General features: G+C 46.4%; 2 protein-coding genes and 1 pseudogene across 4 annotated transcripts; 2 read left to right on the forward strand and 1 right to left on the reverse strand.

Annotated features, from left to right (window-relative positions):
- Positions 1–255: 255 nt before the first annotated feature.
- On the forward strand, positions 256–25,024 carry CENPS (centromere protein S). Of its 3 annotated transcripts, none has more exon segments than NM_001204928.2 (5): positions 256–713; positions 4,851–4,974; positions 5,675–5,708; positions 13,014–13,080; positions 14,888–15,431. In NM_001204928.2, coding segments are annotated over 5 exon segments (417 nt in total). In that variant the 5' UTR covers positions 256–662; the 3' UTR covers positions 15,029–15,431.
- Positions 22,049–22,919, reverse strand: LOC100402125 (palmitoyl-protein thioesterase ABHD10, mitochondrial pseudogene; annotated as a pseudogene).
- On the forward strand, positions 24,742–27,059 carry CORT (cortistatin). Its single transcript, NM_001204927.1, has 2 exons — positions 24,742–25,331; positions 26,451–27,059. The coding sequence occupies exons 1-2, from the start codon at positions 25,233–25,235 to the stop codon at positions 26,667–26,669; spliced, it is 318 nt and encodes a 105-aa protein (NP_001191856.1). The 5' UTR covers positions 24,742–25,232; the 3' UTR covers positions 26,670–27,059.

The following is a 27,059-nucleotide window of genomic DNA, read 5'->3' on the forward strand; positions in this document are numbered from 1 at the left end:
AATATTGGGTCTGATGCTTTCACTTCATTGTTAACGTAAAGGAAAAGTAGTAACACTGGTGTCGGAACCATACTTCTCTGGCAATGAATGCCAACGAGGTGGTTCCTGTTTCACTCGCTGAATGAAGTCACGGGGCGTTCATTCACTGTAGTTTGACTTTGTGATGCTCTTGTTGGTGATAGAATGATAAAGCTAATGGTGGATTTTGCAAGATACACCTGAGGTACAGGTGCAGGGAGCTCTAGGGTGTACTGATGATAATGTATATTGCGTGATATGATCTGTAAATCGTGGGCTATGCATCCTTTACACTCGACTGGAACACGCTTTGCACTATGCACACACATGTTTCGCGGAGAGTGGTGTTGAGTGCTGTGCCAGGCGCTGAGTCAGGCTCTGGGGTGCAGCAGTGACCCTGGCGGTCAAGCCCCGCCTCGCCCCGCCAGCTCCACCTCCGCAGAGAAAGCGGAGCTGGGCGCTGGAGGTCGACCGAGGAGGCCCCTCCGCGGAGCGCCACCAGGGGGCGCGCGAGGCATGACGGAACTGCGTACTTTGTCCCCTCGCGCGGCCCGTCGCCCGCACCGCGGCGGGAAAATCCGACCCGGCAGCGTACCACCACTGCTCTCAGCCCTCGTGCGTTTGCCCAGCGTCAGCCCGCAGAGATGGAAGAGGAGGCGGAGGCCGAGGAGCAGCAACGATTTTCTTACCAACAGGTACAGGAAAACGGGGGCCCAGCTGGGCCGGAACGGCGCCGAGTTTCCGTAGAGAAAAGGACCCCAAGGCCCCAGGCGGCCTCTCATCGGGTGGTGCTGGGATGTAGTTTCCGCGGCAACGCGTGGGACCTAGGGCTGCGCCGGCCTGGGAGGAAGCAGTCCTAGGGGAGCGCGTGGGCTCCGGGGTGCGGCGGCGAGAGGCCACCTTCTGGCTTTGCGATGAAGCCTCGGTTTCTCCTTCTCAGATGGGGTTGTCATGAGAGTGGAACATTGGCATTGGAGACACTACAGGTGACGCCCGTAGCGCGGTGCGCCGGTCGGGTCGGAGCTCTGGAACGCTGGTCCTGGAGGCGTCGGCCCTTTATACAGTTAAGGGGCTGCGCCGCTGGGACTAGGTGACCAGGCTTAGATGCGGATTCGAACCTCAGCTTCGCCAACTCGTGATTGTACTGACTCGGCCCAAACGCAGTTTTTTTCCTCTGCAAAATCGTCGTAAGAATAACCACTTGGGCTGGGCGCGGTGGCTCAAGCCTGTAATCCCAGCACTTTGGGAGGCCGAGGCGGGTGGATCACGACGTCAAGAGATCGAGACCATCCTGGTCAACATGGTGAAACCCCGTCTCTACTAAAAATACAAAAAATTAGCTGGGCATGGTGGCACGTGCCTGTAATCCCAGCTACTCAGGAGGCTGAGGCGGGAGAATTGCCTGAACCCAGGAGGCGGAGGTTGCGGTGAGCCGAGATCGCGCCATTGCACTCCAGCCTGGGTAACAAGAGCGAAACTGTCTCAAAAAAAAAAAAAAAAAGAATAACCACTTGCCAGGGTAGCTGCGGGCATCCCATTCGTTCCTTTCATAAGCGCCGGGCTTACAGAGCAGCAGAGGCTGAGAACGTTACAGTGCTGTGAAGAGGCGAAAAGCAGGACCCGGAATGGCGACCTTAAAGAGGACGGACTGAAGAAACTCAGGAATAAGCTCCAGACGCGGGAGTTTCCTCTCTACAGAGTTAAATTGCAGCAGCTGTCTACCCAGCCCCTTGTATTTTGAGAAGTTCAAACCTTCAGAAAACTTGCAAGAACATGGTACTGAACGGCTAGATGCCTGTAACCTCGATTCCACCACTAGTTAGCATTTTGCTCCCTTTCTTTTCCCTCATCGGAGAATTAATTGCAAATATTTTGACACTTTGCCTTTAAATTTTAATTCTTTAGTACACATCTCTCAAAAACAAGGCATTGGGGGCACAGTGGCTCATTCCTGTAATCCCAGCACTTGGCTGGGCATGGTGGTTCATGCCTGTAATCCCAGCACCTCAATTACTTGAGGTCAGGAGTTCAAGACCATACTAACCAACATGGTGAAACTCCCTCTCCTAAAAATACAAAAATTAGCCGGATGTGGTGCCTGTAATCCCAGCTACTCAGGAAGTTGAGGCAGGAGAATTGCTTGAACCTGGGAGGTGGAGCTTGCAGTGAGCCGAGATCACACCATTGCACTCCAGCCTGCAATGACAGAGCGAGACAAAACAACATCTTAAAAAACAAAGCCCAAGGCATTCTTCTACATTATCTCAATAAATTGTCCCACTCAGGAACTTAAATATTGATAAAACTATTGAATGTGCAGTCCATTGTCAAGTGCTCCCACTTGTCTAAAGATGTTTCTTTTCACTTTTTTCCTTCATCCAGGATTCAGTTAAGGATGAGACATTGCGTTTGGTAATCTTGTCTCTTTGGTCCTCCCTACCCTCTTCTTTTTTTTGAAACGGAGTCTCCCTCTTGTTGCCCAGGCTGTAGTGCGGTGGTTTGATCTCAGCTCACTGCAGCCTCCGCCTCCCAGGTTCAGGAGATCCTCCTGCTCAGCCTGCCCAGTAGCTGGGATTACAGGCGCAAGCCACCATACCTGGCTAATTTTGTATGTTTAGTAGAGACGGGGTTTCACCATGTTGGCCAGGCTGGTTTTGAACTCCTGACCTCAAGTGATCTGCCCGCCTTGGCCTCCCAAAATGCTGGGATTACAGGTGTGAACCACTGTGCCTGGCCCGCTCTTTTCATTTTTGTGTAGAACAGAGCCTAGCTGTCAAAAGACAAATGCTTCCTGATGAAATGAAGCTGCACAGATGGGCTGAGAAATGTGCCCCTCAGCTGTGATGAGCATGTAGATTTCCCCCCATTCACGTAAACAACCATTCTTGGCAGTTGGTAGACAGTAGTGAACACAACTGACAGGGTGCTGCCCTTGAGAAGTTTAATGATTTAGCCTCTAAGTGCAGTGATGCCCCCAGCCCAGCCACAGGGAGGGGAGGACGAGGAGGAGGAGGAAGGTCTGAGAAAACTTCCTGGAGCCAAGAGCATTCAGAAGAATTCATATCCTGTACCCTGACCCCCACCCATACCCAGAAAAGATTACCTTGAGCTGGGCAGGGTGGTATGGGCCTGTAGTCTCAGCTACTCCGGAGGCTGAGGCAGGAGGTTCACTTGAGCCCAGGAGTTTGAGGCTGCAGTGTGCAGTGATCACACCTGTAATCTTCATGCCTTCCAGGTTGATGATGGCTCTTTGGCTCTCCTCCTACCAGAGGCCTCACTTTACCTGGTCTTGTGAGGTCTGAAGTTCAGGAAAGCAGATGCCCTCCTCATCTGCCTGGCCTCTATCCAGGGGTCCTGGACTTAGGCTTTTTGCAGTTCCTCCTCCTCTGGCCTATGCATTGAACACTTGCTGGTAGATTTTCTTCCCTCGAGGGTTCAGCTGTCACCATGTGCAGCTCAGCTCTGTCTTCGGCACCGAGACAAGAGTACCCACAGGTGGGCTCAACAGAACTCCGTTGACACATGGCCAAGACTGTTGCTTAGCTTGTCTTACACTTGAGGCTCTTCCTCCCCTCTCGGCACTTTTCTGTAAGGGGCAGAGAGATCTTTTTCAGTACCAAAAAGGGTTGCCAAGGGACAGTGAGGGCCCTGTGGGGTTGGCCTCCCAACCCTCCAGATCGGGATGGGGCGAGTATGCCCTCTTGAGCCTTTCCTGTGTTGTTCTGTGCTTTTTGCCCAGAGCAAGACAATCTTGCTCTGTCGCCAGGCTGGAGTGCAGTGGCATGATCTCGGCTCACTGCAACCTCCACTTCCCAGGTTCAAATGATTCTCCTGCCTCAGCCTCCCAAGTAGCTGGGACTACAGGTGTGTGCCATCGTGTCCGGCTTTTTTGTGTGTGTTTTTAGTAGAGATGGGGTTTCACCATGTTGGTCAGGCTGGTCTCGAACTCCTGGCCTTGTGATCTACCCACCTTAAATTGCTGGGATTATAGGTGTGAGCTACCACACTCAGCCTGTCATGTACTTTTGTCCTCTGTGACATGCAGGCCTGGGGCTGCCAGGGGCTTATGGCAGAGGGATGGGACCTTCTGTATTTACTTGATTAACCACCGTAAGGGCAAAGTTCCCTGCCTGCTTTCTCACTGTTTTCCCAAACACCTAGCATATGCCTTTTTTTTTTTTTTTTTTTGAGACAGAATTTCGCTCTTGTTACCCAGGCTGGAGTGCAATGGCGTGATCTCAGCTCACCGCAACCTCTGCCTCCTGGGTTCAGGCAATTCTCCTGCCTCAGCCTCCTGAGTAGCTGGGATTACAGGCACGCGCCACCATGCCCAGCTAATTTTTTGTATTTTTAATAGAGATGAGGGTTTCATCATGTTGACCAGGATGGTCTCGATCTTTTGACATCGTGATCCACCCGCCTCGGCCTCCCAAAGTGCTGGGATTACAGGCTTGAGCCACCGCACCTGGCCCTAGCATATGCCTTTACTCAGTCAGAGCTCCGTCTGCAGATAGTTTGGAATCAGTGAGTAAAACCACCTGGGGCCTTGGCAGGCCCCAGTCTGAGCTGTCTGTCTCCCTGCTGACTTGCCATCTAATTCCTTATCTTTACCTGCCCTAAATCATAACTGTTAACAAGGAGGTAACGTTTCTACAAGTCACACTCCAGTGGGTCTCATTAACTTATTAGTACACTTGAAAAGCCACTCAGCCATTATGGAAAGTGCCAGAGGAATTAGGCTTAGCAGACCCTCTCCTTTGTCTTAATTTTCTAAGGCTTGAAAAGCTCTTATTTGCACCCTCACCCATGAAATATTTCGATTTTTCCCGCAGAGGCTAAAGGCAGCAGTTCACTACACTGTGGGTTGTCTTTGCGAGGAAGTTGCCTTGGACAAAGAGATGCAGTTCAGCAAACAAACCATTGCGGCCATTTCGGAGCTGACTTTTCGACAGTGTGGTATGAAGCCTTGGCCTCCCTAGGCCTGTCTCTAATCCCCAAAGGTGGATTTCACCTGGGAGCAGTGCGTGGGTGGGAGCAGTGCGTGGTGGGTGGGAGCTGTGGCGAGTCTGACCAAGAACATTGTCATCATCACACATTCTTCATGAAACGCTTCTCTTCTTGGCTTTGAGACTTGTATATTTTATGGAAAGAAGTATTTTTTTTCCTATTATGCTAACACTGGGGCATTCATGCCTTTATTTTAGTGTGTTTTAAACAGCCCTGATGGCTGGAACATTAGACATTACATTTTTTGTTTCAGTGCTTTGTAACATTTTTATGTCACCCATAGTTGTTTTTGACAGCTGAGCTTGTAGCATCCGTATTTGCTTAACTTCAGAGGGGAAATGAATGACCTCAAAAGCCTTAACTGTAGCAGAAGTTAAAGGATAGTTTCTAGAAACCAAAGGCGTAGTCACAATCAATAGAAGGCTTGTAATGAAAGGTGGAGGGCTCTAGGAAGGACAGGGAGGTCATGTGAATCAAAAAGCTAAAAGCTCTTATGGAATGGTGGGGCTGCTGGAAGCGCCTCCTTTCACCTTTGAGACGGTTTGTTGTGTTAGTCACCATACTGGCTGTAGAAATCAAGGCATCGCTTTTCCTGCTTCTGAAGTATGATGGGATGGAACCTAAAGTGTGTATCTTTTTTCTCTTTCAGAAAATTTTGCCAAAGACCTTGAAATGTTTGCAAGGTGAGTAGAGAACCTGATTATCCGCTGCTGCGTCTCTGTAGTTCTCTGGAGCTCTCCCTCTGGTGGGGTACTTCAGGGGAGCTCTAGCTATTCAGTTTTCCGTGTGTTTTGTGGAGGCTGCTCCCTAATGATGGTTCTGCAAGAACACGATGCCTACTATTCAGACTTATTTGAGCATTTTTTGAAGTTTTCCAAGTATTTTTTGTTAACCCAGGTTATTCAGTTCTAAGTTAAAAAGGTGTGAATACTGTCTCCTGGACTCTGAATGGTGTGCCTGTGTGAAAAACCATGTCACTGGGTGGTTTGATTGCTCAGGGTCTGAGAACACAGTGCCTGGGGGTGGCCGCCCCTCCTGGAGGGAGCTGCAGCGGGTCTTGGAGGTAATTGCTTGCAGGTGCACACAGAATGGCAGGCACGGGCTTTCATTTGCCACATTTGTTCCAAGTGAGACGCACTCCTTGGAAAATGGGTGACTTGCTTTCAGCTGCTAAAGCCTCAGCTTTTGCAGGTGATTTATGCTCAGCTCTTCAATTAGTACCACAGGTAATTGAAAACAATTGCACTGAATTGCTTTTATGAAGCAATTTGAATGACGAAGGCCTGAAAGGGCGAAAGCTTTCTAATTTGCTGCCACTTGGATTTGGTGCCAGCCTCTCCCACACCCCTTACTTTTCACCTTGCTCCCATTAGCTCTTTGTTTCTCAGATGCATGTTCGGAATGAATTAAAGCAGTAGGTCCTCAGAGAGCAAGCTCTCATCTGTCCTATTCCTTTGGATAATTGTCCCTGAAAACTGCTTAGCATCTTCAGCTTGGCCAGAAGGGATAAGATCATCTGAAGGGATTCTAATAGCTCATGTGGCTTAGTCACTGTTGATTCAGGTGCTTGCCCTGGTGGGTGGCCCTCCTCTGCGGTAAAAGACGTTTATCACCTTTACTTGCTATTTCTTTGTTAGCTGTGGTGGGGGGGAGCAATGAAAATCTAAAATACTTAAAAACAATATATGTAAGAGACATTGGGTCTTGTTATGTTGCCCAGGCCGCTCTTCAACTCTTAGGGTCAAGCAATCCTCCTGCTTTGGGCTCCCAAAATGCTGAGATTACAGGTGTGAGCTACCATGCCCAGTCTGAAAATATTTCTTTAAAAATTCTGTAAAGAAAATGAAATTAGTGGTGGCTCACGCTTATAATCCCAGCACTTTGGGAGGCTGAGGCGGGTGGATCACAAGGTCAAGAGATCAAGACCATCCTGGTCAACATGGTGAAACCCCGTCTCTACTAAAAATACAAAAATTAGCTGGGCATGGTGGCGCACACCGGTAATCCCAGCTACTTGGGAGGCTGAGGCCGGAGAATTGCTTGAACCCAGGAGGCAGAGGTTGCGGTGAGCTGAGATTGTGGCATTGCACTCCAGTTTAGGTAACAATAGCGAAACTCTGTCTCAAAAAAAAAAAAAAAAAAAATTAAAAAAAAAAATGAAATTAGAAACAGCATAGTAACGGCTGGGCGTGGTGGCTCAAGCCTGTAATCCCAGCACTTTGGGAGGCCGAGACCATCCTCGTCAACATGGTGAAACCCTCATCTCTATTAAAAATACAAAAAATTAGCTGGGCATGGTGGCGCATGCCTGTAATCCCGGCTACTCAGGAGGCTGAGGCAGGAGAATTGCCTGAACCCAGGAGGCAGAGGTTGCGGTGAGCCGAGATCACACCATTGCACTCCAGCCTGGGTAACGAGAGCGAAACTCCAAAAAAAAAAGAAACAGCATAGTAACACATTAGGCTTTTAGATACTCTGTTTTTAAAAGTACATAAAAGGTTGCCTTTTTTTTTTTTTGGAGATGGAGTCTTGCATTGCTGCCCAGGTTGGAGTGCAGTGGTGCAATCTTGGCTCACTGCAACCTCTGCCTCCCAGGTTCAAGCAATTCTCTTACCTCAGCCTCCCAAGTAGCTGGAATTACAGGTGCCCGCTGCCATACCCAGCTAATTTTTTGTATTTTTAGTAGAGACAGAGTTTTGCCATGTTTGTCAGGCTGTTCTTGAACTCCTGGCCTCAAGTGATCCACCTGCCTTGGCCTCTCAAAGTGTTGGGATTACAGGTGTGAGCCACCACTTCACTTCTGGCCCCCCCCCTTTTTTTTTTTTTTTTGAGACAGAGTCTCACTCTGTTGCCCAGGCTGGAGTGCAGTAGTGCAATCTTGGCTCACTGCAACCGTTACCTCCTGGGTTCAAGTGATTCTCTTGCCTCAGCCTCCCAAGTAGCTGGGATTACAGGCATGCACCACCACAGCTGGCTAATTTTAGTAGATGGGGTTTTGCCATGTTGGCCAGGTGGTCTCGAACTCCTGACCTCAAATGATCTGCCTGCCTTGGTCTCCCAAAGTGCTGGATTACAGGTGTGAGCCACTGCCTGGCAAAAGGTTGATTTTTTTTTTTTTTTTTTTTGGCTGGGTACTGGTGGGGAAAGTGGTGTGTGAAATGTGTGTGTGTGTGTGTGTGTGAGTGTGTGTGTGTGAGAGAGAGAGAGAGAGAGAGAGAGAGAATCTTAGACTCTAAGCTCCACAAGGAAGGACAACATCTTTTACATAAAAGAGTTTGTGGAGGTCAGGAGCGGTGGCTAACACCTGTAATCCTAGCACTTTGGAAGGCTGAGGCAGGCGATCACCTGAACTCAGGAGTTCGAGACCAGCTTGGGCAACCAGAAACTCTGTCTCTAGCCAGGCATGGTGGCTCAAGCCTGTAATCCCAGCACTTTGGGAGGCTGAGGCGGGTGGATCACGAGGTCAAGAGATCGAGACCATTCTGGTCAACATGGTGAAACCCCGTCTCTACTAAAAATACAAAAAAAAAAATTAGCTGGACATGGTGGCGCATGCCTGTAATCACAGCTACTCAGGAGGCTGAGGCAGGAGAATTGCCTGAACTCAGGAGGCGGAGGTTGCGGTGAGCCGAGATCACGCCGTTGCCCTCCAGCCTAGGTAACGAGCGAAACTCCGTCAGAAAGAAAGAAAAGAAAAGAAAAGAAAAAGAAATAAAGAAAAGAAAGAAAGAAAGACTCTGTCTCTACTAAAATACAAAAAAGAAATATTAGCCTGGCATGGTCCTGTGCACCTGTAGTCCCAGCTAGAGGTAGGAGAATTGCTTGAACCCAAGAGTTGGAGATTGCAGTGAGCTGTCACATCACTGCACTCCAGCCTGGGCAACAGAGTGAGACTGTCTCTTTAAAAAAGAAAAAAAAAAACGTTTGGAGAGGCTGACTGAGAACTGAGTGAGTGCAGAGTTCAGTGATGAGGCTCCAGGAGTCTGGGGTGCAGCCAGAGGCAGGGAAGCACCGCCTCTTCCTGGTACAACCCACAAGTACAGGTTTTCTTTGAAGACTCATCCTTTGTCTGAATTCCAGTTTGCTTTCATACAAGAAAGCATGGTTTTAAAGTTTATCTCTGAATAAAATTGATACTCCTGGAAGGTCAGCTTCAGTTATCTTGTGGATTTGAGTTGTCCCTGTTACACTTTCTCTACTCCCAAGACTATTATCACCCCAGTTTGAGAAAGATGTTCTGTTTTAAGTCAACTATGTATTAAGTAGTCTCTGTAGGCTGGCCTGGGAACCTAACCGGTATTTGTGACATTGTTTCATTGAGATAACTTTGTTTTATTTTTCTTGTTTCTTTTCTTTTTTGCTTGATACAAGGTCTCTCTGTTATGCTGGAGTGCAGTGGCTGGATCATAGCTCATTGCAACCTAGAGCTCCGGGGCTCTAGTGAGCCTCCCAGAGTTTTGGTATTACAGGCATGAGGTGAGCCACCATGCCTGGAATCTTTTTCTTTTTGGTGAGCTTGCTATGAGAAGTTTCTGTGAGACTACACATTCAAGTTATTATTATTATTATTGGAGTGGGAAGTAAACTTGAGAGCAGGGACAACCGATGGAGTCTTGCTCTGTCACCCAGGCTGGAGTGCCATGGCACGATCTCAGCTCACTGCAACCTCTGCCTCCTGGGTGCAAGTGATTCTCCTGCCTCAGCCTCCCAAGTAGCTTGGATTACAGGTGCCTGCCACCACACCCAGCTGATTTTTGTATTTTTAGTAGAGACAGGGTTTCACCGTGTTGGCCAGGCTGGTCTCGAACTCCTGACCTCAGGTGATCCACCCACCTCAGCCACCCAAAGTGCTGGGATTGCAGGCATAAGCCACCGTGCCTGGCCATTTTTTTTTTTTTTTTGAGACAGAGTCTTACACTGTCACCCAGGCTATAGTGCAGTGACACGATCTCAGCTCACTGCATTCTCCGCCTCCTGGATTCAAGCAATTCTCCTGTTTCAGCCTTACTAGTAGCTAGGACTACAGTTAGCGCCATCACGCCCAGCTAATTTTTTTTTTAAATTTTTTATTGCATTTTAGGTTTTGGGGTACATGTGCAGAACATGCAAGACAGTTGCATAGGCACACACATGGCAGTGTGTTTTGCTTCCTTTCTCCCCTTCACCCACATTTGGCATTTCTCCCCAGGCTATCCCTCCCCAGCTCCCCCCGCCCCGCTGGCCCTCCCCTTTTCCCCCCAATAGACCCCAGTGTTTAGTACTCCCCTCCTTGTGTCCATGTGTTCTCATTTTTTTTTTTTTGGTATTTTTAGTAGAGACAGGGTTTTACCATGTTGGCCAGGATGGTCTTGATCTCCTGACGTTGTGATCCACCTGCCTCAGCCTCCCCAGCCTTCCTTTTTTTTTTTTTTTTTTTTGAGTCAGTCTTACTCTGTCACCCAGGCTGGAGTGCAGCAGCTCAGTCTCGGCTCACTGCAGCCTCTGCCTCCTGGGTTCAAGCGATTTTCCTGCCTTAGCTTCCCGAGTAGATGGGACTACAGACACATGCCACCACTCCTGCTAATTTTTGTATTTTTAGTAGAGACAGAGTTTCACCATGTTAGCTAGGCTGGTCTTGAACTGCTGACCTCAGGTGATCCGCCTGCCCCAGCCTCCCAAAGTGCTGGGATTACAGGTGTGATCCACCCCACCTGGCCAGAGAATACACATTTAAACTCTCAATAATCAATTCACCTGCAGCCTTTGGAAAGCAGCTGCTAATCTGAGTTGTGAATTTCTTTTTGCAGTGGGGTGATCTCAGCTCATTGCAGCCTCTATCTCCCAGGTTCAAGCTATTCTCCTGCCTCAGCCTCCCGAGTAGCTGGGATTACAGGCACCTGACACTGTGCCTGGCTAATTTTTGTATTTATTTTTTTATTTTATTTTTTTTATAACATGTTCTTTTAGCTCACAAAAGTTTCTCATTATCCACAATTTTTGTATTTTTAATGGAGACATGGTTTCCCTGTTTCAACCAGGTTGGTCTCAAACTCCCGACCTCAAATGATCTGCCCACCTCAGCCTCCCAAAGTGCTGGGATTATAGGAATGAGCCACTTCACCTGGCCTGAGTTGTGAATTTCTTTCTTTAGCTTTGAAATCTCTAGTCTCTTAGTGTTGTTAACAATCAAACATTTTGAAGAAGATACATATATATGTATATATATATACGTATATATATATTTGAGATGGAGTTTTGCTGTTGTTACCCAGACTGGAGTGCAATGGCACGATCTTGGCTCACCGCATCCTCCGCCTTCTGGGTTCAAGCAATTCTTCGGCCTCAGCCTCCCGAGTAGCTGGGACTACAGGCGTGCACCAACGTGCCCAGCTAATTTTTGTATTTTTAGTAGAGACAGGGTTTCACCATGTTGACCAGGATGGTCTCGATCTCTTGACCTACTGGTGCTGGGATTATAGGCGTGAGCTACCGTGTCCGGCAGAAGATACATATTTTATAGGAAATAAATTCTGGGAACATTTGGGAATTATCTTTAAAGCCTATGTTACAAAGCGTATTATGTGAAAAATTGCTTTTTATTTTCCCTAGCTAGAGTAATTTTCTGGAGTTGGAGGTTTGACTTAGGAGAGTCTGTGATACGCAGTGGCTGGCAGAGGATGCTCGGCCCCTCCATTGAGGGCCTTAGTGCAGAGATAGCTGAGGCCACACTGAAGTGGTGAAGAGGGCTGAGAACATTGTTTACTAAACACTTTCTTGTAACAGATAAGTTCACTCTGTAAACAGTTCATTATGCCTCTTCCCTTTACATATTCCTTTTACTGTACTTTAAGAAGAATGTAAATACAGACAGAGCAACCTGGTTATGAGGTTGAGACTGGGCCACACTGTCCATGGCCACACAGTCCATGGGACTGCTCTGGGCAGTCCACCCAGAACATCTGTGGACTGCCCTCATTCTTTGTGGCTTCTGTTTCTCACCTGTGTTCCTTGCAGTTTGCTAATTAGAAAGGTATCTCTTGAAGTGGGTATTATCTTATGACAAGCAGATATTGTCAGTCATGATGAGATGACACGTGATATTGTATATCAGTATCATATGCAGAATGTGAAGGATTAATTTGGCCAAATTATGGAGCATCATTTCTGTGTGGATTTATCTTTTACCTCTGCAGTTGTTGAGTGGGGACTCACCATGTGTGCTGGCCACTTTGCTAGATATTAAGGATGCAAAGATTCCTATTTATTCCTGCTTGCAAAGTACCTGTGTATTTTGTGGGTAGGTTAGAAATGGCAAGAAAACATGTAATTGGAGTAATATATTGAATAGAGCTTATTGTCTTGAATTATCTTTCCCAGCAAAGATAAAAGGACTAGAATGAGAATTGGAGTCCAACTTGTGAGCAAGAAGCAGACTCCAGTTTAAAGGATGTTCTTTGTTCTATCTGGGTTATTGGGGAGGGAACCCGTTAATTACTTGTTGGGAATGGGACATTAGGAGGCATCTGCATAATGCTTTTTCCTATAAGTTAGCCCTTGGAGAAAGGCAGGATCTTGATGGAAGTAAAGCCATGCTTTGTGGAAATTCTCTTTGTTCTTCTGTTTCCTGTCTGTTTAAGCAGGTGCTCTCTGTATTGAGACTGATTTTCTCTGCCCTACAGTTGTCCAGTGGCCTTAGCTGTGACCAAGCAAGCCACATTTGGAAGGGCTCTAAGCCCTCAGCCCTCCTGTCTGCGTTTTTACTCTTTGGGTACCCTTGGCCCTAAGCGGAGGTGGAGAGATGGGCCTCCGCTTTCTCCATCTCTTTACTTAATTGGGGTCTCAGGAACTTCACTAATTTTTGTGTCACTTTTGCTTAATGTCCTTTATCTAAAAGGATGGGCTACTTAGAGATTCCTGCTAGTTTGAAGTCTGACCATGAACTTCTGTGTTTCATCAAAACTTTAAATAATACCAAACATTTTGGTGAGTTGTTTCTGCCCTTTCTGCAGACATGCAAGAAGAACCACAATTAACACTGAAGATGTGAAGCTCTTAGCCAGGAGGAGTAATTCACTGGTGAGAGATGAATTTCTTTCCTCACTCCCCTTTCCCATCAGAATACATTATTCCCAATTAATCACTTGAAGCCATGAAGTTATTCCCCAGGGCACCTTGCATTAAAAACTAGAGATGGTTGAACCATTCAGACCTGCCTGTAATTTACAGTCTGGCTTTCATTATGATGGATTTTGCTAAGCCAATTTGAAATTTTCTAATCAGCATTCTCTGGGTTTTATAATTTGCCTTTTCTGTAATACCGCAAAACTTTGGTCCCATGTTTCATTTACAACATGATGTCAGAGACTGTTCACAGGGTAGAGCCTATAAGGATATTTTGTTACTGTGTTCACAATTCTCTGAATGGGCCAGGCATGGAAGGACTTTCTGTGTGGCTGGATATGCAGGAAAAAGCACGTTTTCCATCTTTTCAAGTCCAGAAATCATTTTGACTAAGCCCCTGTCGTTCAGGTGAAGGCTCGGAAATGCACTGGTCATCCAGGCTAGTGCTCTGGCTGATGGCAGAGCCAGGCCTGGGACATTTCCTGACTGAGTCTCATGCTAGACGCTAAAGCACTGGGGGGCCCTCGTGTAATGTGGGCATCCTGAGGGTAGGGGCTTTTGTCTCTTTGTTCTCTGCTCCATCTGTGTTGCCTAGAGCAGTCCTGGCACACAGGAGGGGCTCAAGAATTGTTGAATGAACGAATTTGTATAGCAGTTTACAGGAACTTTTCCAGATACTATTTAATGCTCACAGCTTTTTTCTTTTTTAAATTTTTATTTTAGACATGCAGTCTCTCTATGTTACCCAGGGTTTTCTTGAACTCCTGGGCTCAAGCAGACCTCCCAGCTTGGTTTCCTAAAGTGCTAGGATTACAGGTGTGTGCCATGACTTTTTTTTTTTTTGAGACGGGGGTCTCACTCTGTCACCCAGGCTGAGTGCAGTGGCGCAGTCATTGCTCACTGCAGTCCTGGTCTCCTGGGCTCCAGTGATCCTCCCACCTGAGCCTCTCAAGTAGCTGGGACTACAGGTGCATACCACCACTCCCAGCTATTTTTTGTGTTTTTTTGTAGAGACAGAGTTTTACCATATTGCCTGGGCTGGTCTCAAACTCTTGGGCTCAAATGATCTGCCTGCCTTGGACTCCCAAAGAGCTGGGATTACAGGTCTGAGCCACTGCCCTCTGCCACAACTTTTAATAATAACACAACTTACTGGCTGGGTACAATGGTTCACGCCAGTAACCCAGAACTTTGGGAGGCCAAGGCAGGAGGATTGTTGAAGCCCGGAAGTTTGAGACCAGCATGGCCACATAATGAGACCCCCATATCTACAAAAAACTTTAAAAAAAGAAAAAAAGGCCGGGCGCGGTGGCTCAAGCCTGTAATCCCAGCACTTTGGGAGGCCGAGGCAGGTGGATCACGAGGTCAAGAGATCGAGACTATCCTGCTCAACAAGGTGAAACCCTGTCTCTACTAAAAATACAAAAAATTAGCTGGGCATGGTGGCGTGTGCCTGTAATCCCAGCTACTCAGGAGGCTGAGCAGGAGAATTGCCTGAACCCAGGAGGCGGAGGTTGCGGTGAGCCGAGATCGCGCCATTGCACTCCAGCCTGGGTAACAAGAGCGAAACTCTGTCTCATAAAAAAAAAAGAAAAGAAAAAAAATTGAAGCTGTATTTAATTTTAAGAAGTATAACCCAGGCGTTTCTGTCCAAATTCTTTGAGTCAACGGTGGTTGTGGAGGGTTTAATTTTGTTTGGTTTTTTAGGTTTGTAATAGGATTACAACCAATTACAAATACAGATTTTTTTTTGTGTGTGTAGCTAAAATACATCACAGACAAAAGTGAAGAGATTGCTCAGATTAATGTAGAGCGAAAGGCACGGAAGAAAAAGAAGTCAGAGGATGGAAACCACAATTCAAGAGAGCTGGCCGAGGCTGGAGTAGTGGAGAGTGAGAAGTAAAGTGTCCTGCCGCTTGGAAAATGCAGCCTTCCACAGGGACAGCGACGTGGAAATGCATATGGCTGCAAAGGGAACTTTGAAGGGATAAGTAGTGATTACAAAGAAAAAAAAGGCTAAGGTGGCTTTTTGTGCTGAATTCTCCACATTGTTAACTGCAAAAGCTAGTTTAAGAGGACAGGAAAGTCATAAGCAAAATACTCCTGAGTCTCATTCCAGCACATAAAAATGGTGTGTAGTCGAATGTGTATATTGGAAATTATATATCTTGCAATTAAAATTGTGTGAGTAATTAAACATGGTTGACTTTTTCAAGCAAAAATCAGTTATTCATCTTTTGATGTGATTTTCTAGGCTAAATGACAATCTCTGAAAGATGAATAAAACTGAATTTATTTAGCTTTTCTGGTTACTGATTTTTTTTTTGAGACGAAGTTTCGCTCTTGTTACCCAGGCTGGAGTGCAATGGAGCAATCTCTGCTCACCGTAACCTCCGCCTCCTGGGTTCAGGCAATTCTCCTGCCTCAGCCTCCTGAGTAGCTGGGATTACAGGCATGCGCCACCGTGCCCAGCTAATTTTTTGTATTTTTAGTAGAAACGGGGTTTAACCATGTTGGTCAGATTGGTCTCGAACTCTTGACTTTGTGGAATGCCCACCTTGGCCTCCCAAAGTGCTGAGATTACAGGTGTGAGCCGCCGCGCCCAGCCACTGGTGGTGGTTTTAAAAACATGCCGCCTGTGGTCACCAGGTTAAAGGGTGTATGTTTGGGAATGGCCCGTTTCACTTTTTTTTTTTTCTTTTTTGAGACGGAGTCTCGCCCTGTCCCCCAGGTTGGAATGTGGTGACTTGATCTTGGCTCACAACAACCTCCACTTCCCGGGTTCTAGTGATTCTCCTGCCTCAGCCTTCCAAGTAGCTGGGACTACAGGTGCACACACCGCACCTGGCGAATTTTTGTATTTTTACTAGAGACAGGGTTTCACCATGTTGGTCAGGCTGGTCTCGAACTCCTGACTTTGTGATCCACACACCTCGGCCTCCCCAAGTACTGGGATTACCGGTGTGAGCCACTGCACTTGTTCCCCTTTTCACTTTTTAAAGGTGATTTTCTTTAGAAACAGTTTCTGTTACTTTTTAAAATATATTTTATTGCATTTTAGGTTCTGGGGTACATGTGAAGAACATGCAGGATTGTTGCATAGGTACATACATGGCGATGTGGTTTGCTGCCTTCCTCCCCATCACCTGTATCTGGCATTTCTCCCCATGTTATTCCTCCCCAACTCCCCAACCCCTAGTGTCCCTCCCCTAGTTTCCCCCAACAGACCTCAGTGTGTGATGCTCCCCTCCCTGTGTCCATGTGTTCTCATTGTTCATCACCCACTTATGAGTGAGAATATGTGGTATTTCATTTTCTGTTCTTGTGTCAGTTTTCTGAGAATGATGGTTTCCAGGTTCATCCATGTCCCTACCAAGGGCACAAACTCATCGTTTTTTTATGGCTGCCTAGTATTCCATGGTGTATATGTGCCATATTTTCCCTGTCCAGTCTATCATTGTTGGGCATTTGGGTTGGTTCCAGGTCTTTGCTATTGTAAACTGTGCTGCAATGAACATTCATGTGCATGTGTCCTTATAGTAGAACTATTTATAATCCTTTGGATATATGCCCAGTAATGGGATTGCTGGGTCAAATGGAATTTGTTTCTAGGTCCTTGAAGAATCACCACACTGTCTTTCCACCATGGTTGAACTAATTTACACTCTCACCAACAGTGTAAAAGTGTTCCTGTTTCTCCACATCCTCTCCAGCATCTGTTGTTTCTGGATTTTTTAATTATTGCCATTCTAACTGGCATGAGGTGGTATCTCAATGTAGTTTTGATTTGCATTTCTCTAATGACCAGTGATGATGAGCATTTTTTCATATATTTGTTGGCCTCATATATGTCTTCTTTTGAAAAGTGTCTGTTCATATCCTTCTCCCACTTTTGAATGGGTTTCTTTGTTTTTTTTTTTTATCTTGTAAATCTGTTTCAGTTCTTTGTAGATTCTGGATATTAGTCCTTGGTTAGATGGGTAGATTGCAAAAATTTTTTCCCATTCTCTTGATTGCCAGTTCATTCTAATTAGATTGTTTCCTTTGCTGTGCAGAAGCTCTGGAGTTTAATTAGATCCCATTTGTCTATTTTGGCTTCTCTTGCCAATGCTTTTGGTGTTTTAGTCATGGAGTCCTTGCCTATGCCTATGTCCTGAACGGTTTTGCCTAGGTTTTCTTCTAGGGTTTTTATGGTGTTAGGTCTTATGTTTAAGTCTTTAATCCATCTGGAGTTAATTTGTCAGGAAGGGGTCCAGTTCATTCTTAATTTTTTGAGACAGAGTCTTGCTCTGTCTCCCAGGCTGGAGTGCAGTGGTGTGATCTTGGCACATTGCAACCTCTGCCTCCTGGGTTGAAGTGATTCTCCTGCCTCAGCCTCCTGAGTAGCTGGGACTACAGGTGTGTACCACCACGCCCGGCTAATTTTTGTATTTTTAGTAGAGATGGGATTTCACCATCTTAGCCAGGCTGGACTTGAACTCCTGACCTCAAGTAATCCTCCTGCCTCAGCCCCCAAAGTGCTGGGATTACAGACGTGAGCCACTGTATCTGGCTGGCCGTGACTTTTCTCTATTTTGTAACGGAGCTATGGTTCTGCTCAGGGAAGTTTTGCTTGAGGGGAAAATCTGGGACTGCTAGATCAGAAGACTTCAGCATGACATCCTGTTTTAGTTTGTGAGAGAAAACGCTCCCAAGGGTGCCAGTCTTACTGTCTTCTGATGCCCTTGGGTTTCTTAGAGGTCCAGGCCTGCGTTTCCCTTTACCCTGTGGCAATACGGTGAAGAGAACAGGCAGGCATTTGTGGAGCCCTTTCTGTGTGCCAGGCACACACTGGGTACTCCACCTATTACCTCACTGATCTCCACAACTTTGTTAGTGTAGGTCTGATTCTCCACCTTCTCCTGATGAGCAAATGGAAGTTTGATGAGGCTAACCAGCTGCCCAGGGTCACCAGGCTATAGTTAGGAGACAGTGTTCAGATTCGGGGCCGTTCACTATAGAACGGGTGAGAGAAAAGGGCATGCATTTGGGGTAGAATTTATACCATCTGTACCCAAATCTGATGAGCACACCCCACAGCCTGACTCTGAAAGGGAGGTGCTAAGCTATGGCTGTAGTGGAGCACTGAGTTCACACCTCGTGGTTTCGGGTCTGCAGGTGGCTCAGCACTTGTCCTCATGTTAATGATAATCTGTGTGTCATATCAGTGAACGAACAGTGAGTCATAAAGCCGTCCATCTTGTGTTCAGCCAAAGACCCATATGTTAGGAGTTTCATTTTCAGATAAGCTCTCTTTAAACTCCTTATTGGCCATGTGCAGTGGGTAGTGCCTGTAGTCCCAGCTACATGGAAGGCTGAGGCAGGAGATTCACTCGAGCCTGGGAGTTTGAGACCAGCCTGGGCTGCACAGTGAGACCCCCGTCTCAAAAAAAAAACAAAACAAAAAAAAGGTTAGGCATGCAAATGCATGCCTATAGTCCCAGCTAGCTACACAGGAGGCTGAGGCAGGGGATTGCTTGATCCCAGGGGTTCTAGGCTTTAGTGCGCTATGACTGTGCTACTGCACTGCAGCCTGGCGGACAGAACAAGATCCCAACGCTAAAACAAAATTTAAAACTCATCAAGAACAGTTTAGGGAACATACTACAGACTTTCCAAAGGTGGAAAGATGGGGGTTTTCATCTTGGGTTTCCAACTCCAGTAGCTATATGTTTCAGAGATGTTATGCTCTTTTTTATTTTAAATTGAGACAGGATCTCATTCTGTTGGCCAGCTGGAATGTAGTGGCATGATCATGGCTCACTGCAGCCTCAGTCTCCCAGGCTCAAGTGATCCTCCTGCCTCAGCCTCCTAAGTAGCTGGGACTGCAGGCATGCGCTACCATGCCCGGCTAATTTTTTAGGTTTTTTTATAGAGATGGGATCTCAGCATTTTTCCCAGGCTGGTTTCAAACTTCTGGGCTCGACTCAAGTGATCCTCCTGCCTCAATCTCCCAAAGTGCTGAGATTATAGGTGTGAGTCACTGCACCTGGCTTTTTTTTTCTTTTCTTTTTTGAGAAGGGCTCTTGCTCTGTCATGCAGTACCGTGGTATATCGCAGCTCACTGCGGCCATGAATTCCTGAACTCAAGCAATCCTCCTGCCTCAGCCTCCCAAGTGCCCGAGACTACAGATGTATATTACCACACATGGCTAAGTTTTCTTTTGTTTTTGAGACAAGGTCTCATCCTGTCACCCATGCGGGAGTGCAGTGGCTCAATCTTGACTCACTGCAGCCTCTACCTTCCATGCTCAGATGATCCTCCTACCTTAGCTCCCCAAGTAGCTGGGGCCACAGGTGTGTACCACCACCTCCAGCTAATTTTTTTTTTTTTTTTTTTGGTAGAGGTGGGTTTTGCCATGTTGCCCAGGCTGGTCTCGAACTCCTGGGCTTAAGGGATCCTCCTGCCTCAGCCTCCCAAAGTGCTGGGATTATAGGCATGAGTCACTGCACTGGCCTTTTTTGTTTTTGGAGATGTGCTCTTACTCTGTCACCCATACAGTGGCATGATCACAGCTCACTGCAGCCATGAATTCCTGGGCTCAAGCAGTCCTTCTGCCTCAGCCTCCCAAGAGCCCGAGACTACAAGTGTGTGTTGCTACACCTGGCTAGGTTTTCTTTTCTTTCTTTTTTTTCATAAGGTCTCACTCTGTCACCCATGCTGGACTGCAGTGGCGCTATCTTGGCTGACTGCAGCCTTGACCTCCCATGCTCCAGGATCCTCCTACCTTAGCCCACCCCGCCAAGTAGCTGGGACCACAGGTGTGCACCACCACGTCCAGCTAATTTTTGTAGAGATGAGGTTTGCCATGTTTCCCAGGCTGGTCTTGAACTCTTGGGCTCAAGTGATCCTCCTGCCTCAGCCTCCTAAGTAGCCAGGACTACAGGTGTGCATTGCCATGCCTGGCTAAATTAAAAAATTTTTTTTTAGAGATGGGGTCTTACTATGTTGTCCAGTCTGGTCTTGAACTCCTGGGCTTAGGTGATCCTCCCATCTCCACCTCCCAAAGTTTGCTACCTTTTTGAAACCGTCTTTTATTTTATTTTTATTTTTTTTAATTTTTTTGAGTCAGAGTTTTGCTCTTATTGCCCAGGCTAGAGTGCAATGCTGTGATCTCAGCTCACTGCAACCTCTGCCTCTCGGATTCAAGTGATTCTCTTGCCTCACCCTGCTGAGTAGCTGGGATTATAGGCTTGTGCTACCACGCCTGGCTAATTTTGGTTTTTTTCGTTTTGTTTTGTTTCTTGTGTTTTTTTTTGAGACAGAGTCTCACTCTGTTGCCAGGCTAGAGTGCAGTGGTGCAATCTTGATTCACTGCAACCTCTGCCTCCCTGGTTCAAGCGATTCTCCTGCCTCAGCCTCCTGAATAGCTGGGACTGCAGGTGCTTGCTAGCAAGCCCAGCTAATTTTTTTTTTTTTTAATATATAAAGATCAATTTCCTCTCTAGTTTTACCAATCAGAATATTAAAATGTGGCCGGGTGCGGTGGCTCACGCCTGTAATCCCAGCACTTTGGGAGGCCGAGGCGGGTGGATCATGAGGTCAACAGATCGAGACCATCCTGGTCAACATGGTGAAACCCCGTCTCTACTAAAAATACAAAAAATTAGCTGGGCATGGTGGCATGTGCCTGTAATCCCAGCTACTCAGGAGGCTGAGGCAGGAGAATTGCCTGAACCCAGGAGGCGGAGGTTGCAGTGAGCCGAGATCGCGCCATTGCACTCCAGCCTGGGTAACAAGAGCTAAACTCCGTCTCAAAAAATAAAATAAAATAAAATAAAATGCTACCTCATTGTTTTAGATGAAATTTCCCATTTAAATATATGACACATAAGCCAAAATTTAGAAATAGCTCCTGGCATCACTGTAGTTTTGGGCCTTTAAAAAAAGTAAAGGCTTAATTTTAAGTTTGAATATAATGTGCAGCTTATATAACATATATATATATATTTTTTACATACATATAATTATATTTTATATATTATATTTTCCTTATCATGAACTTTATTATGCTTCTGAAATTTCTCCAATCATTTCAAATTTACTTCGATAAAAATTTTTCTATATTTTGTCCATTGCCTTTTGAAATCAGAATGTTACAAATTTCCATCTATAATAAAATAAAATATTCAAGCTTTATTAATAATCCTAATTTAAAAAGGATGCAATTAAGAGCTGACATAGCTAACAGAAATGTAAGAAAGGTATACTTTTCTTGAATAAAAAAATAGGAAATACTTTAATGAAAAAAAATCAAGGACTGAAGGAAGGAGAAAATTTTCTAGACAGTAGCTGGTCCTTCACAATTTGTGTTATTGTGCAAATACATCATTAAATAAATACTCATCTGATATTTACAAAATAGACGTAAGAGAAGAACCTAAAGTATCAGGATCTTTCACTTGCTATCCCTCTTTCACTCTTCTGTATACATTAGTTTACATACCAACTAAACATGTGATACTAGTTAACTATAGTTGAAAGCCTATCAATTAAGTCATCAGTAGTGTAAACAGAAGTTGAATGTCTCCTTTTTCCTTCATTCGGTGATCACTATGTTTTCGGAGGATGACATCCGCATCTGTGCTGAGTACTCGGTGGATGCCAAGGTACAACATCATCCATGCCATGGAGCAATCCTACAGGGCAGCTCACAGGTATTGGGCTGTGTAACGAGCAGTGGTGTTCAGTTTCTTTTTTTTTTTGAGATGGAGTTTCGCTCTTGTTACCCAGGCTGGAGTGCAAGGGTGCAATCTCGGCTCACCGCAACCTCCGCTCCCTGGGTTCAGGCAGTTCTCCTGCCTCAGCCTCCTGAGTAGCTGGGATTACAGGCACCCGCCACCATGCCCAGCTAATTTTTTGTATTTTTAGTAGAGACGGGGTTTCACCATGTTGAGCAGGATGGTCTCGATCTCTTGACCTCGTGATCCACCCGCCTCAGCCTCCCAAAGTGCTGGGATTACAGGCTTGAGCCACCGCACCCAGCCAGTGTTCAGTTTCTTTAATGAAACTGTACTGAATGTGATAAACTCCATCTTCATGGTATTTTGATGGCATGCTCCACACACCTTTTTTTGCCTCAACAGGAAGCTGATTAAACTGTGTCACTAAGCCATCTGCAGCTGTAGATACACCAATAAGAGCCATAACCTTTTCTGGTCGTGCAATTGCAGCATGAAGCTTAAGCCACCACCTGAGGCTAGATCCAGCATGAATCTGTGGCCCTTCAGCTAAGTCATCAATTATAGAAAGATCATCTTTCCTCCATTTCCCCAGTGTGCTTGCCTCCAGGTTACTGTCTGAACTTCTAACTCCTGAGTAATCAAACCTTATGTAGGTGTGACTTAGAGATTCGCAAAACTCAATCGCCAATGCTTTTGTACCATTCATATTAGAAATATAGCCAGGGATGAAGATAAAATTCCTGGACTTTTGCCTTTTAGCCTCTTAAAAGCCAGGTTTGGAGGGTCTGGTCAATTAAGGAAAGAGAATGATGTCTTTTGTCTGCAAGCTGGGGGCCACCATGGCACCCACTGAGGCTTTGGTGCAAACAGCATGTTGAGGCCCTGGTAGGGAACGAAGGGGACAGCTGCCCAGCTCCAGCTCCGACAAGGTACACAGTGACTATGCATGCAACCGCCATCTTCCCAGCTGTCCAATTTTTTATTTTTAATAGAGATGGGGTTTCACCATGTTGGCCAGGATGGTCTCGATCTCTGTGGAGGTTGCAGTGAGCCAAAGTTATGCCACTGCAGGCCAGTCTGGGTGACAGAGCAAGACTCATCTCAAAAACAAAAGCTGGCTGAGCTGCTGTGACTGTCTTATCTATAAGAGTAACTCAAAATTTTAGTGTCATTTCTGGGAATTATTTTGGTACAGAAATAAAAGATGAAGCAGGCTGGACGCAATGGCTCAAGCCTGTAATCCCAGCACTTTGGGAAGCCGAGGCGGGTGGATCATGAGGTCGAGAGGTCAAGACCATCCTGGTCAACATGGTGAAACCCCCGTCTCTACTAAAAATACAAAAATTAGCTGGGCATGGTGGCATGTGTCTGTAATTCCAGCTACTCAGGAGGCTGAAGCAGAAGAATCGCCTGAACCCAGGAGGTGGAGGTTGCGGTGAGCCGAGATCACGCCATTGCACTCCAGCCTGGGCAACAAGAGCAAAACTCCGTCTCAAAAAAAAAAAAAGATGAAGCAACATACGATGTATAAGCCTCTGGCCAGTAGGCCATGCTGATCTTACCTAGGATTTTAACATAAACAAAAAAACTGTGACAAATTAAATCCACAATTGAGATTTTCCTTGTGAAGGTGTAAACCAGAACTTGGGAAAACTGAAAACAAGTATGTTCCCTTCTAGAAAGCGCTGTCAGTTTTGGGGTGCGTTCCTTCACTTTAGAGCCTTACCTTGGACACTGGTCATCGGTAGTAGGCTTGAGCAGATGTTTTGGATTTTACTCACTGTCTGGTTGGGTGAAGGGGTCTGTGCATTTGTCTGTGTGGTTCAGCAATGAGGGCCTGTGAGGAAGAGCCAGTGGATGGCACAGAGAGGGGCTCTGGGCTCAGGAAGAGAGCGAGCCCTGGGAGCTGGCTGAGGGCAGGGTTGGGTACTGCTTCCCAGACTGACTGCCCTGTGGTACCAGTACATCTCACACGAGACCCACACACAACGTGAAACATTATTTATCCTTATTCGGGGTGAGGCACACTAATTTAAATTTCATTTGAAAGAAAAGTACTGACCAATGACCCATGAGTGGGTGGTCAGGAGCATGATCACGTCTGTCATCCCAGCACTTTGGGAGGCTGAGGCGGGTGGATCACTTGAGGTCGGGAGTTCAAGACCGGCCTGGCAAGCACAGAGGAACCCTGTCTCTACTAAGAATACAAAATTAGCCGGGCATGGTGGCATATGCCTGTAATCCCAGCTACTCTGGAGGCTGAGGCAGGAGAATCGCTTGAACCTGGGAGTTGGAGGTTGTGGTGAGCTGAGATTGAGTCATTGCATTCCAGCCTGGGCAACAAGAGCGAAACTCTCTCAAAAGAAAAAAAAAACACGGGACCATCAGGAGTTTGAGACCAGCATGGCCAACATGATGGAACCCCATCTCTACTAAAAATACAAAATTTTAGCTGGGCATGATGGCACACATCCATAATGCCAGCTATTCGGGAGGCTGAGGCAGGAGAATCGCTTTAACCCAGGAGGCGGAGGTTGCAGTGAGCCGAGATCACGCCATTACACTCCAGCCTGGGCAACAGACTTTGTTTCAAAAAACCACCACCAACAAAAACTGGACCAGGGCTGCTCCAGGGCCAGCAGTGCCTGGGTGCTGCTTGTTGAAAATGCAGCTCTCAGCTCCTCTGTGCCCCAGCACATCAAGACCTGCCTGCAAAATGGTCTGTCTTCACTTCAGGTTGAGAAGGCCTGGCCTAGAGGATGGTGGGTCTGGCCTGCTGGGTTGAGAGGCAGCACTGGGAGCAATTCCTGGGGTCTTGCCGACAATTTGGTGAAACTAGTGGATTTGATCAGAGCATCTCTGAGCCCCCATTGCCTCCTTGTTTCTTTGCCCGTAGTAGAATTTCTCTGAAATTACTGGATGAGTTTCAGTCATACTTTCACATGTGCACAATTTCACATTCAAGCTCCTTATCCAAGGCTAATTTTATATTATGTTAAATCACTTGTTTTTGTTCTCACGGCTTCCTGCCTGCTATAGGCATAATTACGAGGAAGTGGAACTTCAGCAGCGAGCACACATGCGTTCCAAAATAAGAGCAAATGCGCTGTAAACACAGGAAAAGACCTGAAGCTTTAATTAAGGAGTTAAATCCAATCCCAAAGCGCTTTTCTGGGCACTGATTGCTCCAGCTTCTGCGTCACCACGTGAGGGAAGAGGATCCAGGCATTAGACATGTATAGACACAAAAAACAGCTGGAGATTCAGCTTAAAATACCCACCAAGCTCCAAAGAAGAGACCCAAGTCCCCAGAACATTGATTCAGGGCTGCCAGGAGGAAGAGCAGCAGCAGGGTGGGAGAGAAGCTCCAGTCAGCCCCCAAGATGCTGCTGCCCCCTGGCCTCTTGCTGCTGCTGCTCTCTGGGGCCACGGCCACTGCGGCCCTGCCCCTGGATGGCGGCCCCATCAGCCCAGACAGTGAGGTGAGTACAGACGCAACGTGGCCACACGCTTGCCCACTCTCTTGTTGGGTTTTTGGCCTGCATGGTGAGTGTGTGTGTGTGTGTGTGTGCGCATGCGCGTGTGCGTGTGTTGGATTTCACAGCTCGGACAAGACACAGGGCTGAACTTCGTAGTGTTCTTGGCTGGCCCGAGGTACTGGGATGTCCCATTCAGACTGCTGATCTACATATACCTGTCTCAACCCATGAAGCATGTTGGAAGGCCGCGCAGCTCAAGGAGAGCCCTTCATGTCAGTGCCTCTCTCCGCTGGGCATCTGGGAAGGGTGAAATGAGTGTGCCAGTCCACTGAGGGCAGGCATAGAGCTGCCATAGCCCTTGTGAGTCACCCAGACTTCCAGAGCCTTCAGATTCTACACAGCACAGGCTCCCACTGGCTCAGAGTAATTGGCATCATTACATTTCTGTTGTGAGGTTTTATAACTTCATGAGGTGATTGATTGCTCTTTTTTCCGTTCTGAAAAAGTTCCAAGAAAGAGTATATAAAGTTGACCATTAAAAATGGATTTTTCTCCAAAATTACCAGATGAGTTTCAGACAGGTCATTTACCACCAGATTATTCCCAAAGCTTTCTAAGGAACTTGAAAAACCAGAATATAATGTTTCAGTCCCATCTGTCTCAGAAGGCGACTTGCAGACATCCAGGAGTGTGGCCAGAGGTGGGGAATGAGTACATTAGCCTGCTCCACCTCGGGGCTTCTTAGCTGCCAGTCACTTCGGGGAGAATGGCAGGTTTCCTGACCACTTCTAATTAAGGACCTCAGCAGAGAGTATGGGGCAAAACCACCAGGTTTTTTTCCTTGACTTAAAATGACCAACTTACTTTTCCTTTTCTCTAATTAGAGCAATTTCTTTAAGGTATTCTCTTCACTTTCTCATCTTCATCCTTTAAATGGAAATGTGGCTTATTGCTATGGAGCATCTTTTCTTTTTTTTTTTTTGAATTTATTTATTTTTAATACTTTTCTCCAAGGTATTCTAGGTCTTTTTTTTAAGTAAGGAGGAGATTGCCTATCTTTGCTTGCTGCCTGAGCCAGATCGCTGAGTTTTCTTTCCTTTGCCATCTGCTTCTTTTTAAAAGCATATGCAGGAAGCGACAGAAATAAAGAAAAGCAGCCTCCTGACGTTCCTCGCTTGGTGGATTGAGTGGACCTCCCAGGCCAGCTCTGGGCCACTCACAGGAGAGGAAGCCAGGGAGGCAGCCAAGCGGCGGGAAGGTGCGCCCCTTCAGCCGTCCACGCGCCGCAACAGGATGCCCTGCAAGAATTTCTTCTGGAAGACCTTCTCCTCCTGCAAATAAAACCCCACCCGTGATTACTCATGCAGGTGTAATGACGGACCAAAATAAAATGTATTAAGCAGCAGTGATCTTTCCTCTTCTTCCCATTTGAAAAGTATTTTTTATTTGAATTCCAATAATGCCCAATACTGACGTGTTTTGAGTAATTTGGAACCCAAAGTGAACATCTTTGAGAAAGATTTTTTTTGTGGTTTTGCTCGACTGTGCTCAGTGCAGCCACTGGGTTTTCCTTTTGACATTCGTTAAGGTGCTGGGAAGCTCTGTCTTTGATTTAAAATAAAATAGCCAAAGACTACATAATTAAAAGTTCAGAATAACATTTCAGTTTATGAATTGATATGAATTGTCTCAATTTAAAAAATATTTCTCTCACATTAAAAGCAAATTTTT

This window comes from Callithrix jacchus, chromosome 7 (assembly GCF_049354715.1).
Source record: "Callithrix jacchus isolate 240 chromosome 7, calJac240_pri, whole genome shotgun sequence".
NCBI classification, from domain to species: Eukaryota; Metazoa; Chordata; class Mammalia; order Primates; family Cebidae; genus Callithrix; species Callithrix jacchus.

Coding starts and splice junctions, on each gene's coding strand:
- CENPS (XM_078329215.1), top strand. Junction 5,709..13,013: donor GACCTTGAAATGTTTGCAAG/GTGAGTAGAGAA, acceptor CCCTTTCTGCAG/ACATGCAAGAAGAACCACAA. Junction 13,081..14,887: donor CCAGGAGGAGTAATTCACTG/GTGAGAGATGAA, acceptor TTGTGTGTGTAG/CTAAAATACATCACAGACAA.
- CORT (NM_001204927.1), top strand. CDS start 25,233: ATGCTGCTGCCCCCTGGCCTCTTGCTGCTGCTGCTCTCTGGGGCCACG. Junction 25,332..26,450: donor CCATCAGCCCAGACAGTGAG/GTGAGTACAGAC, acceptor TCTTTTTAAAAG/CATATGCAGGAAGCGACAGA.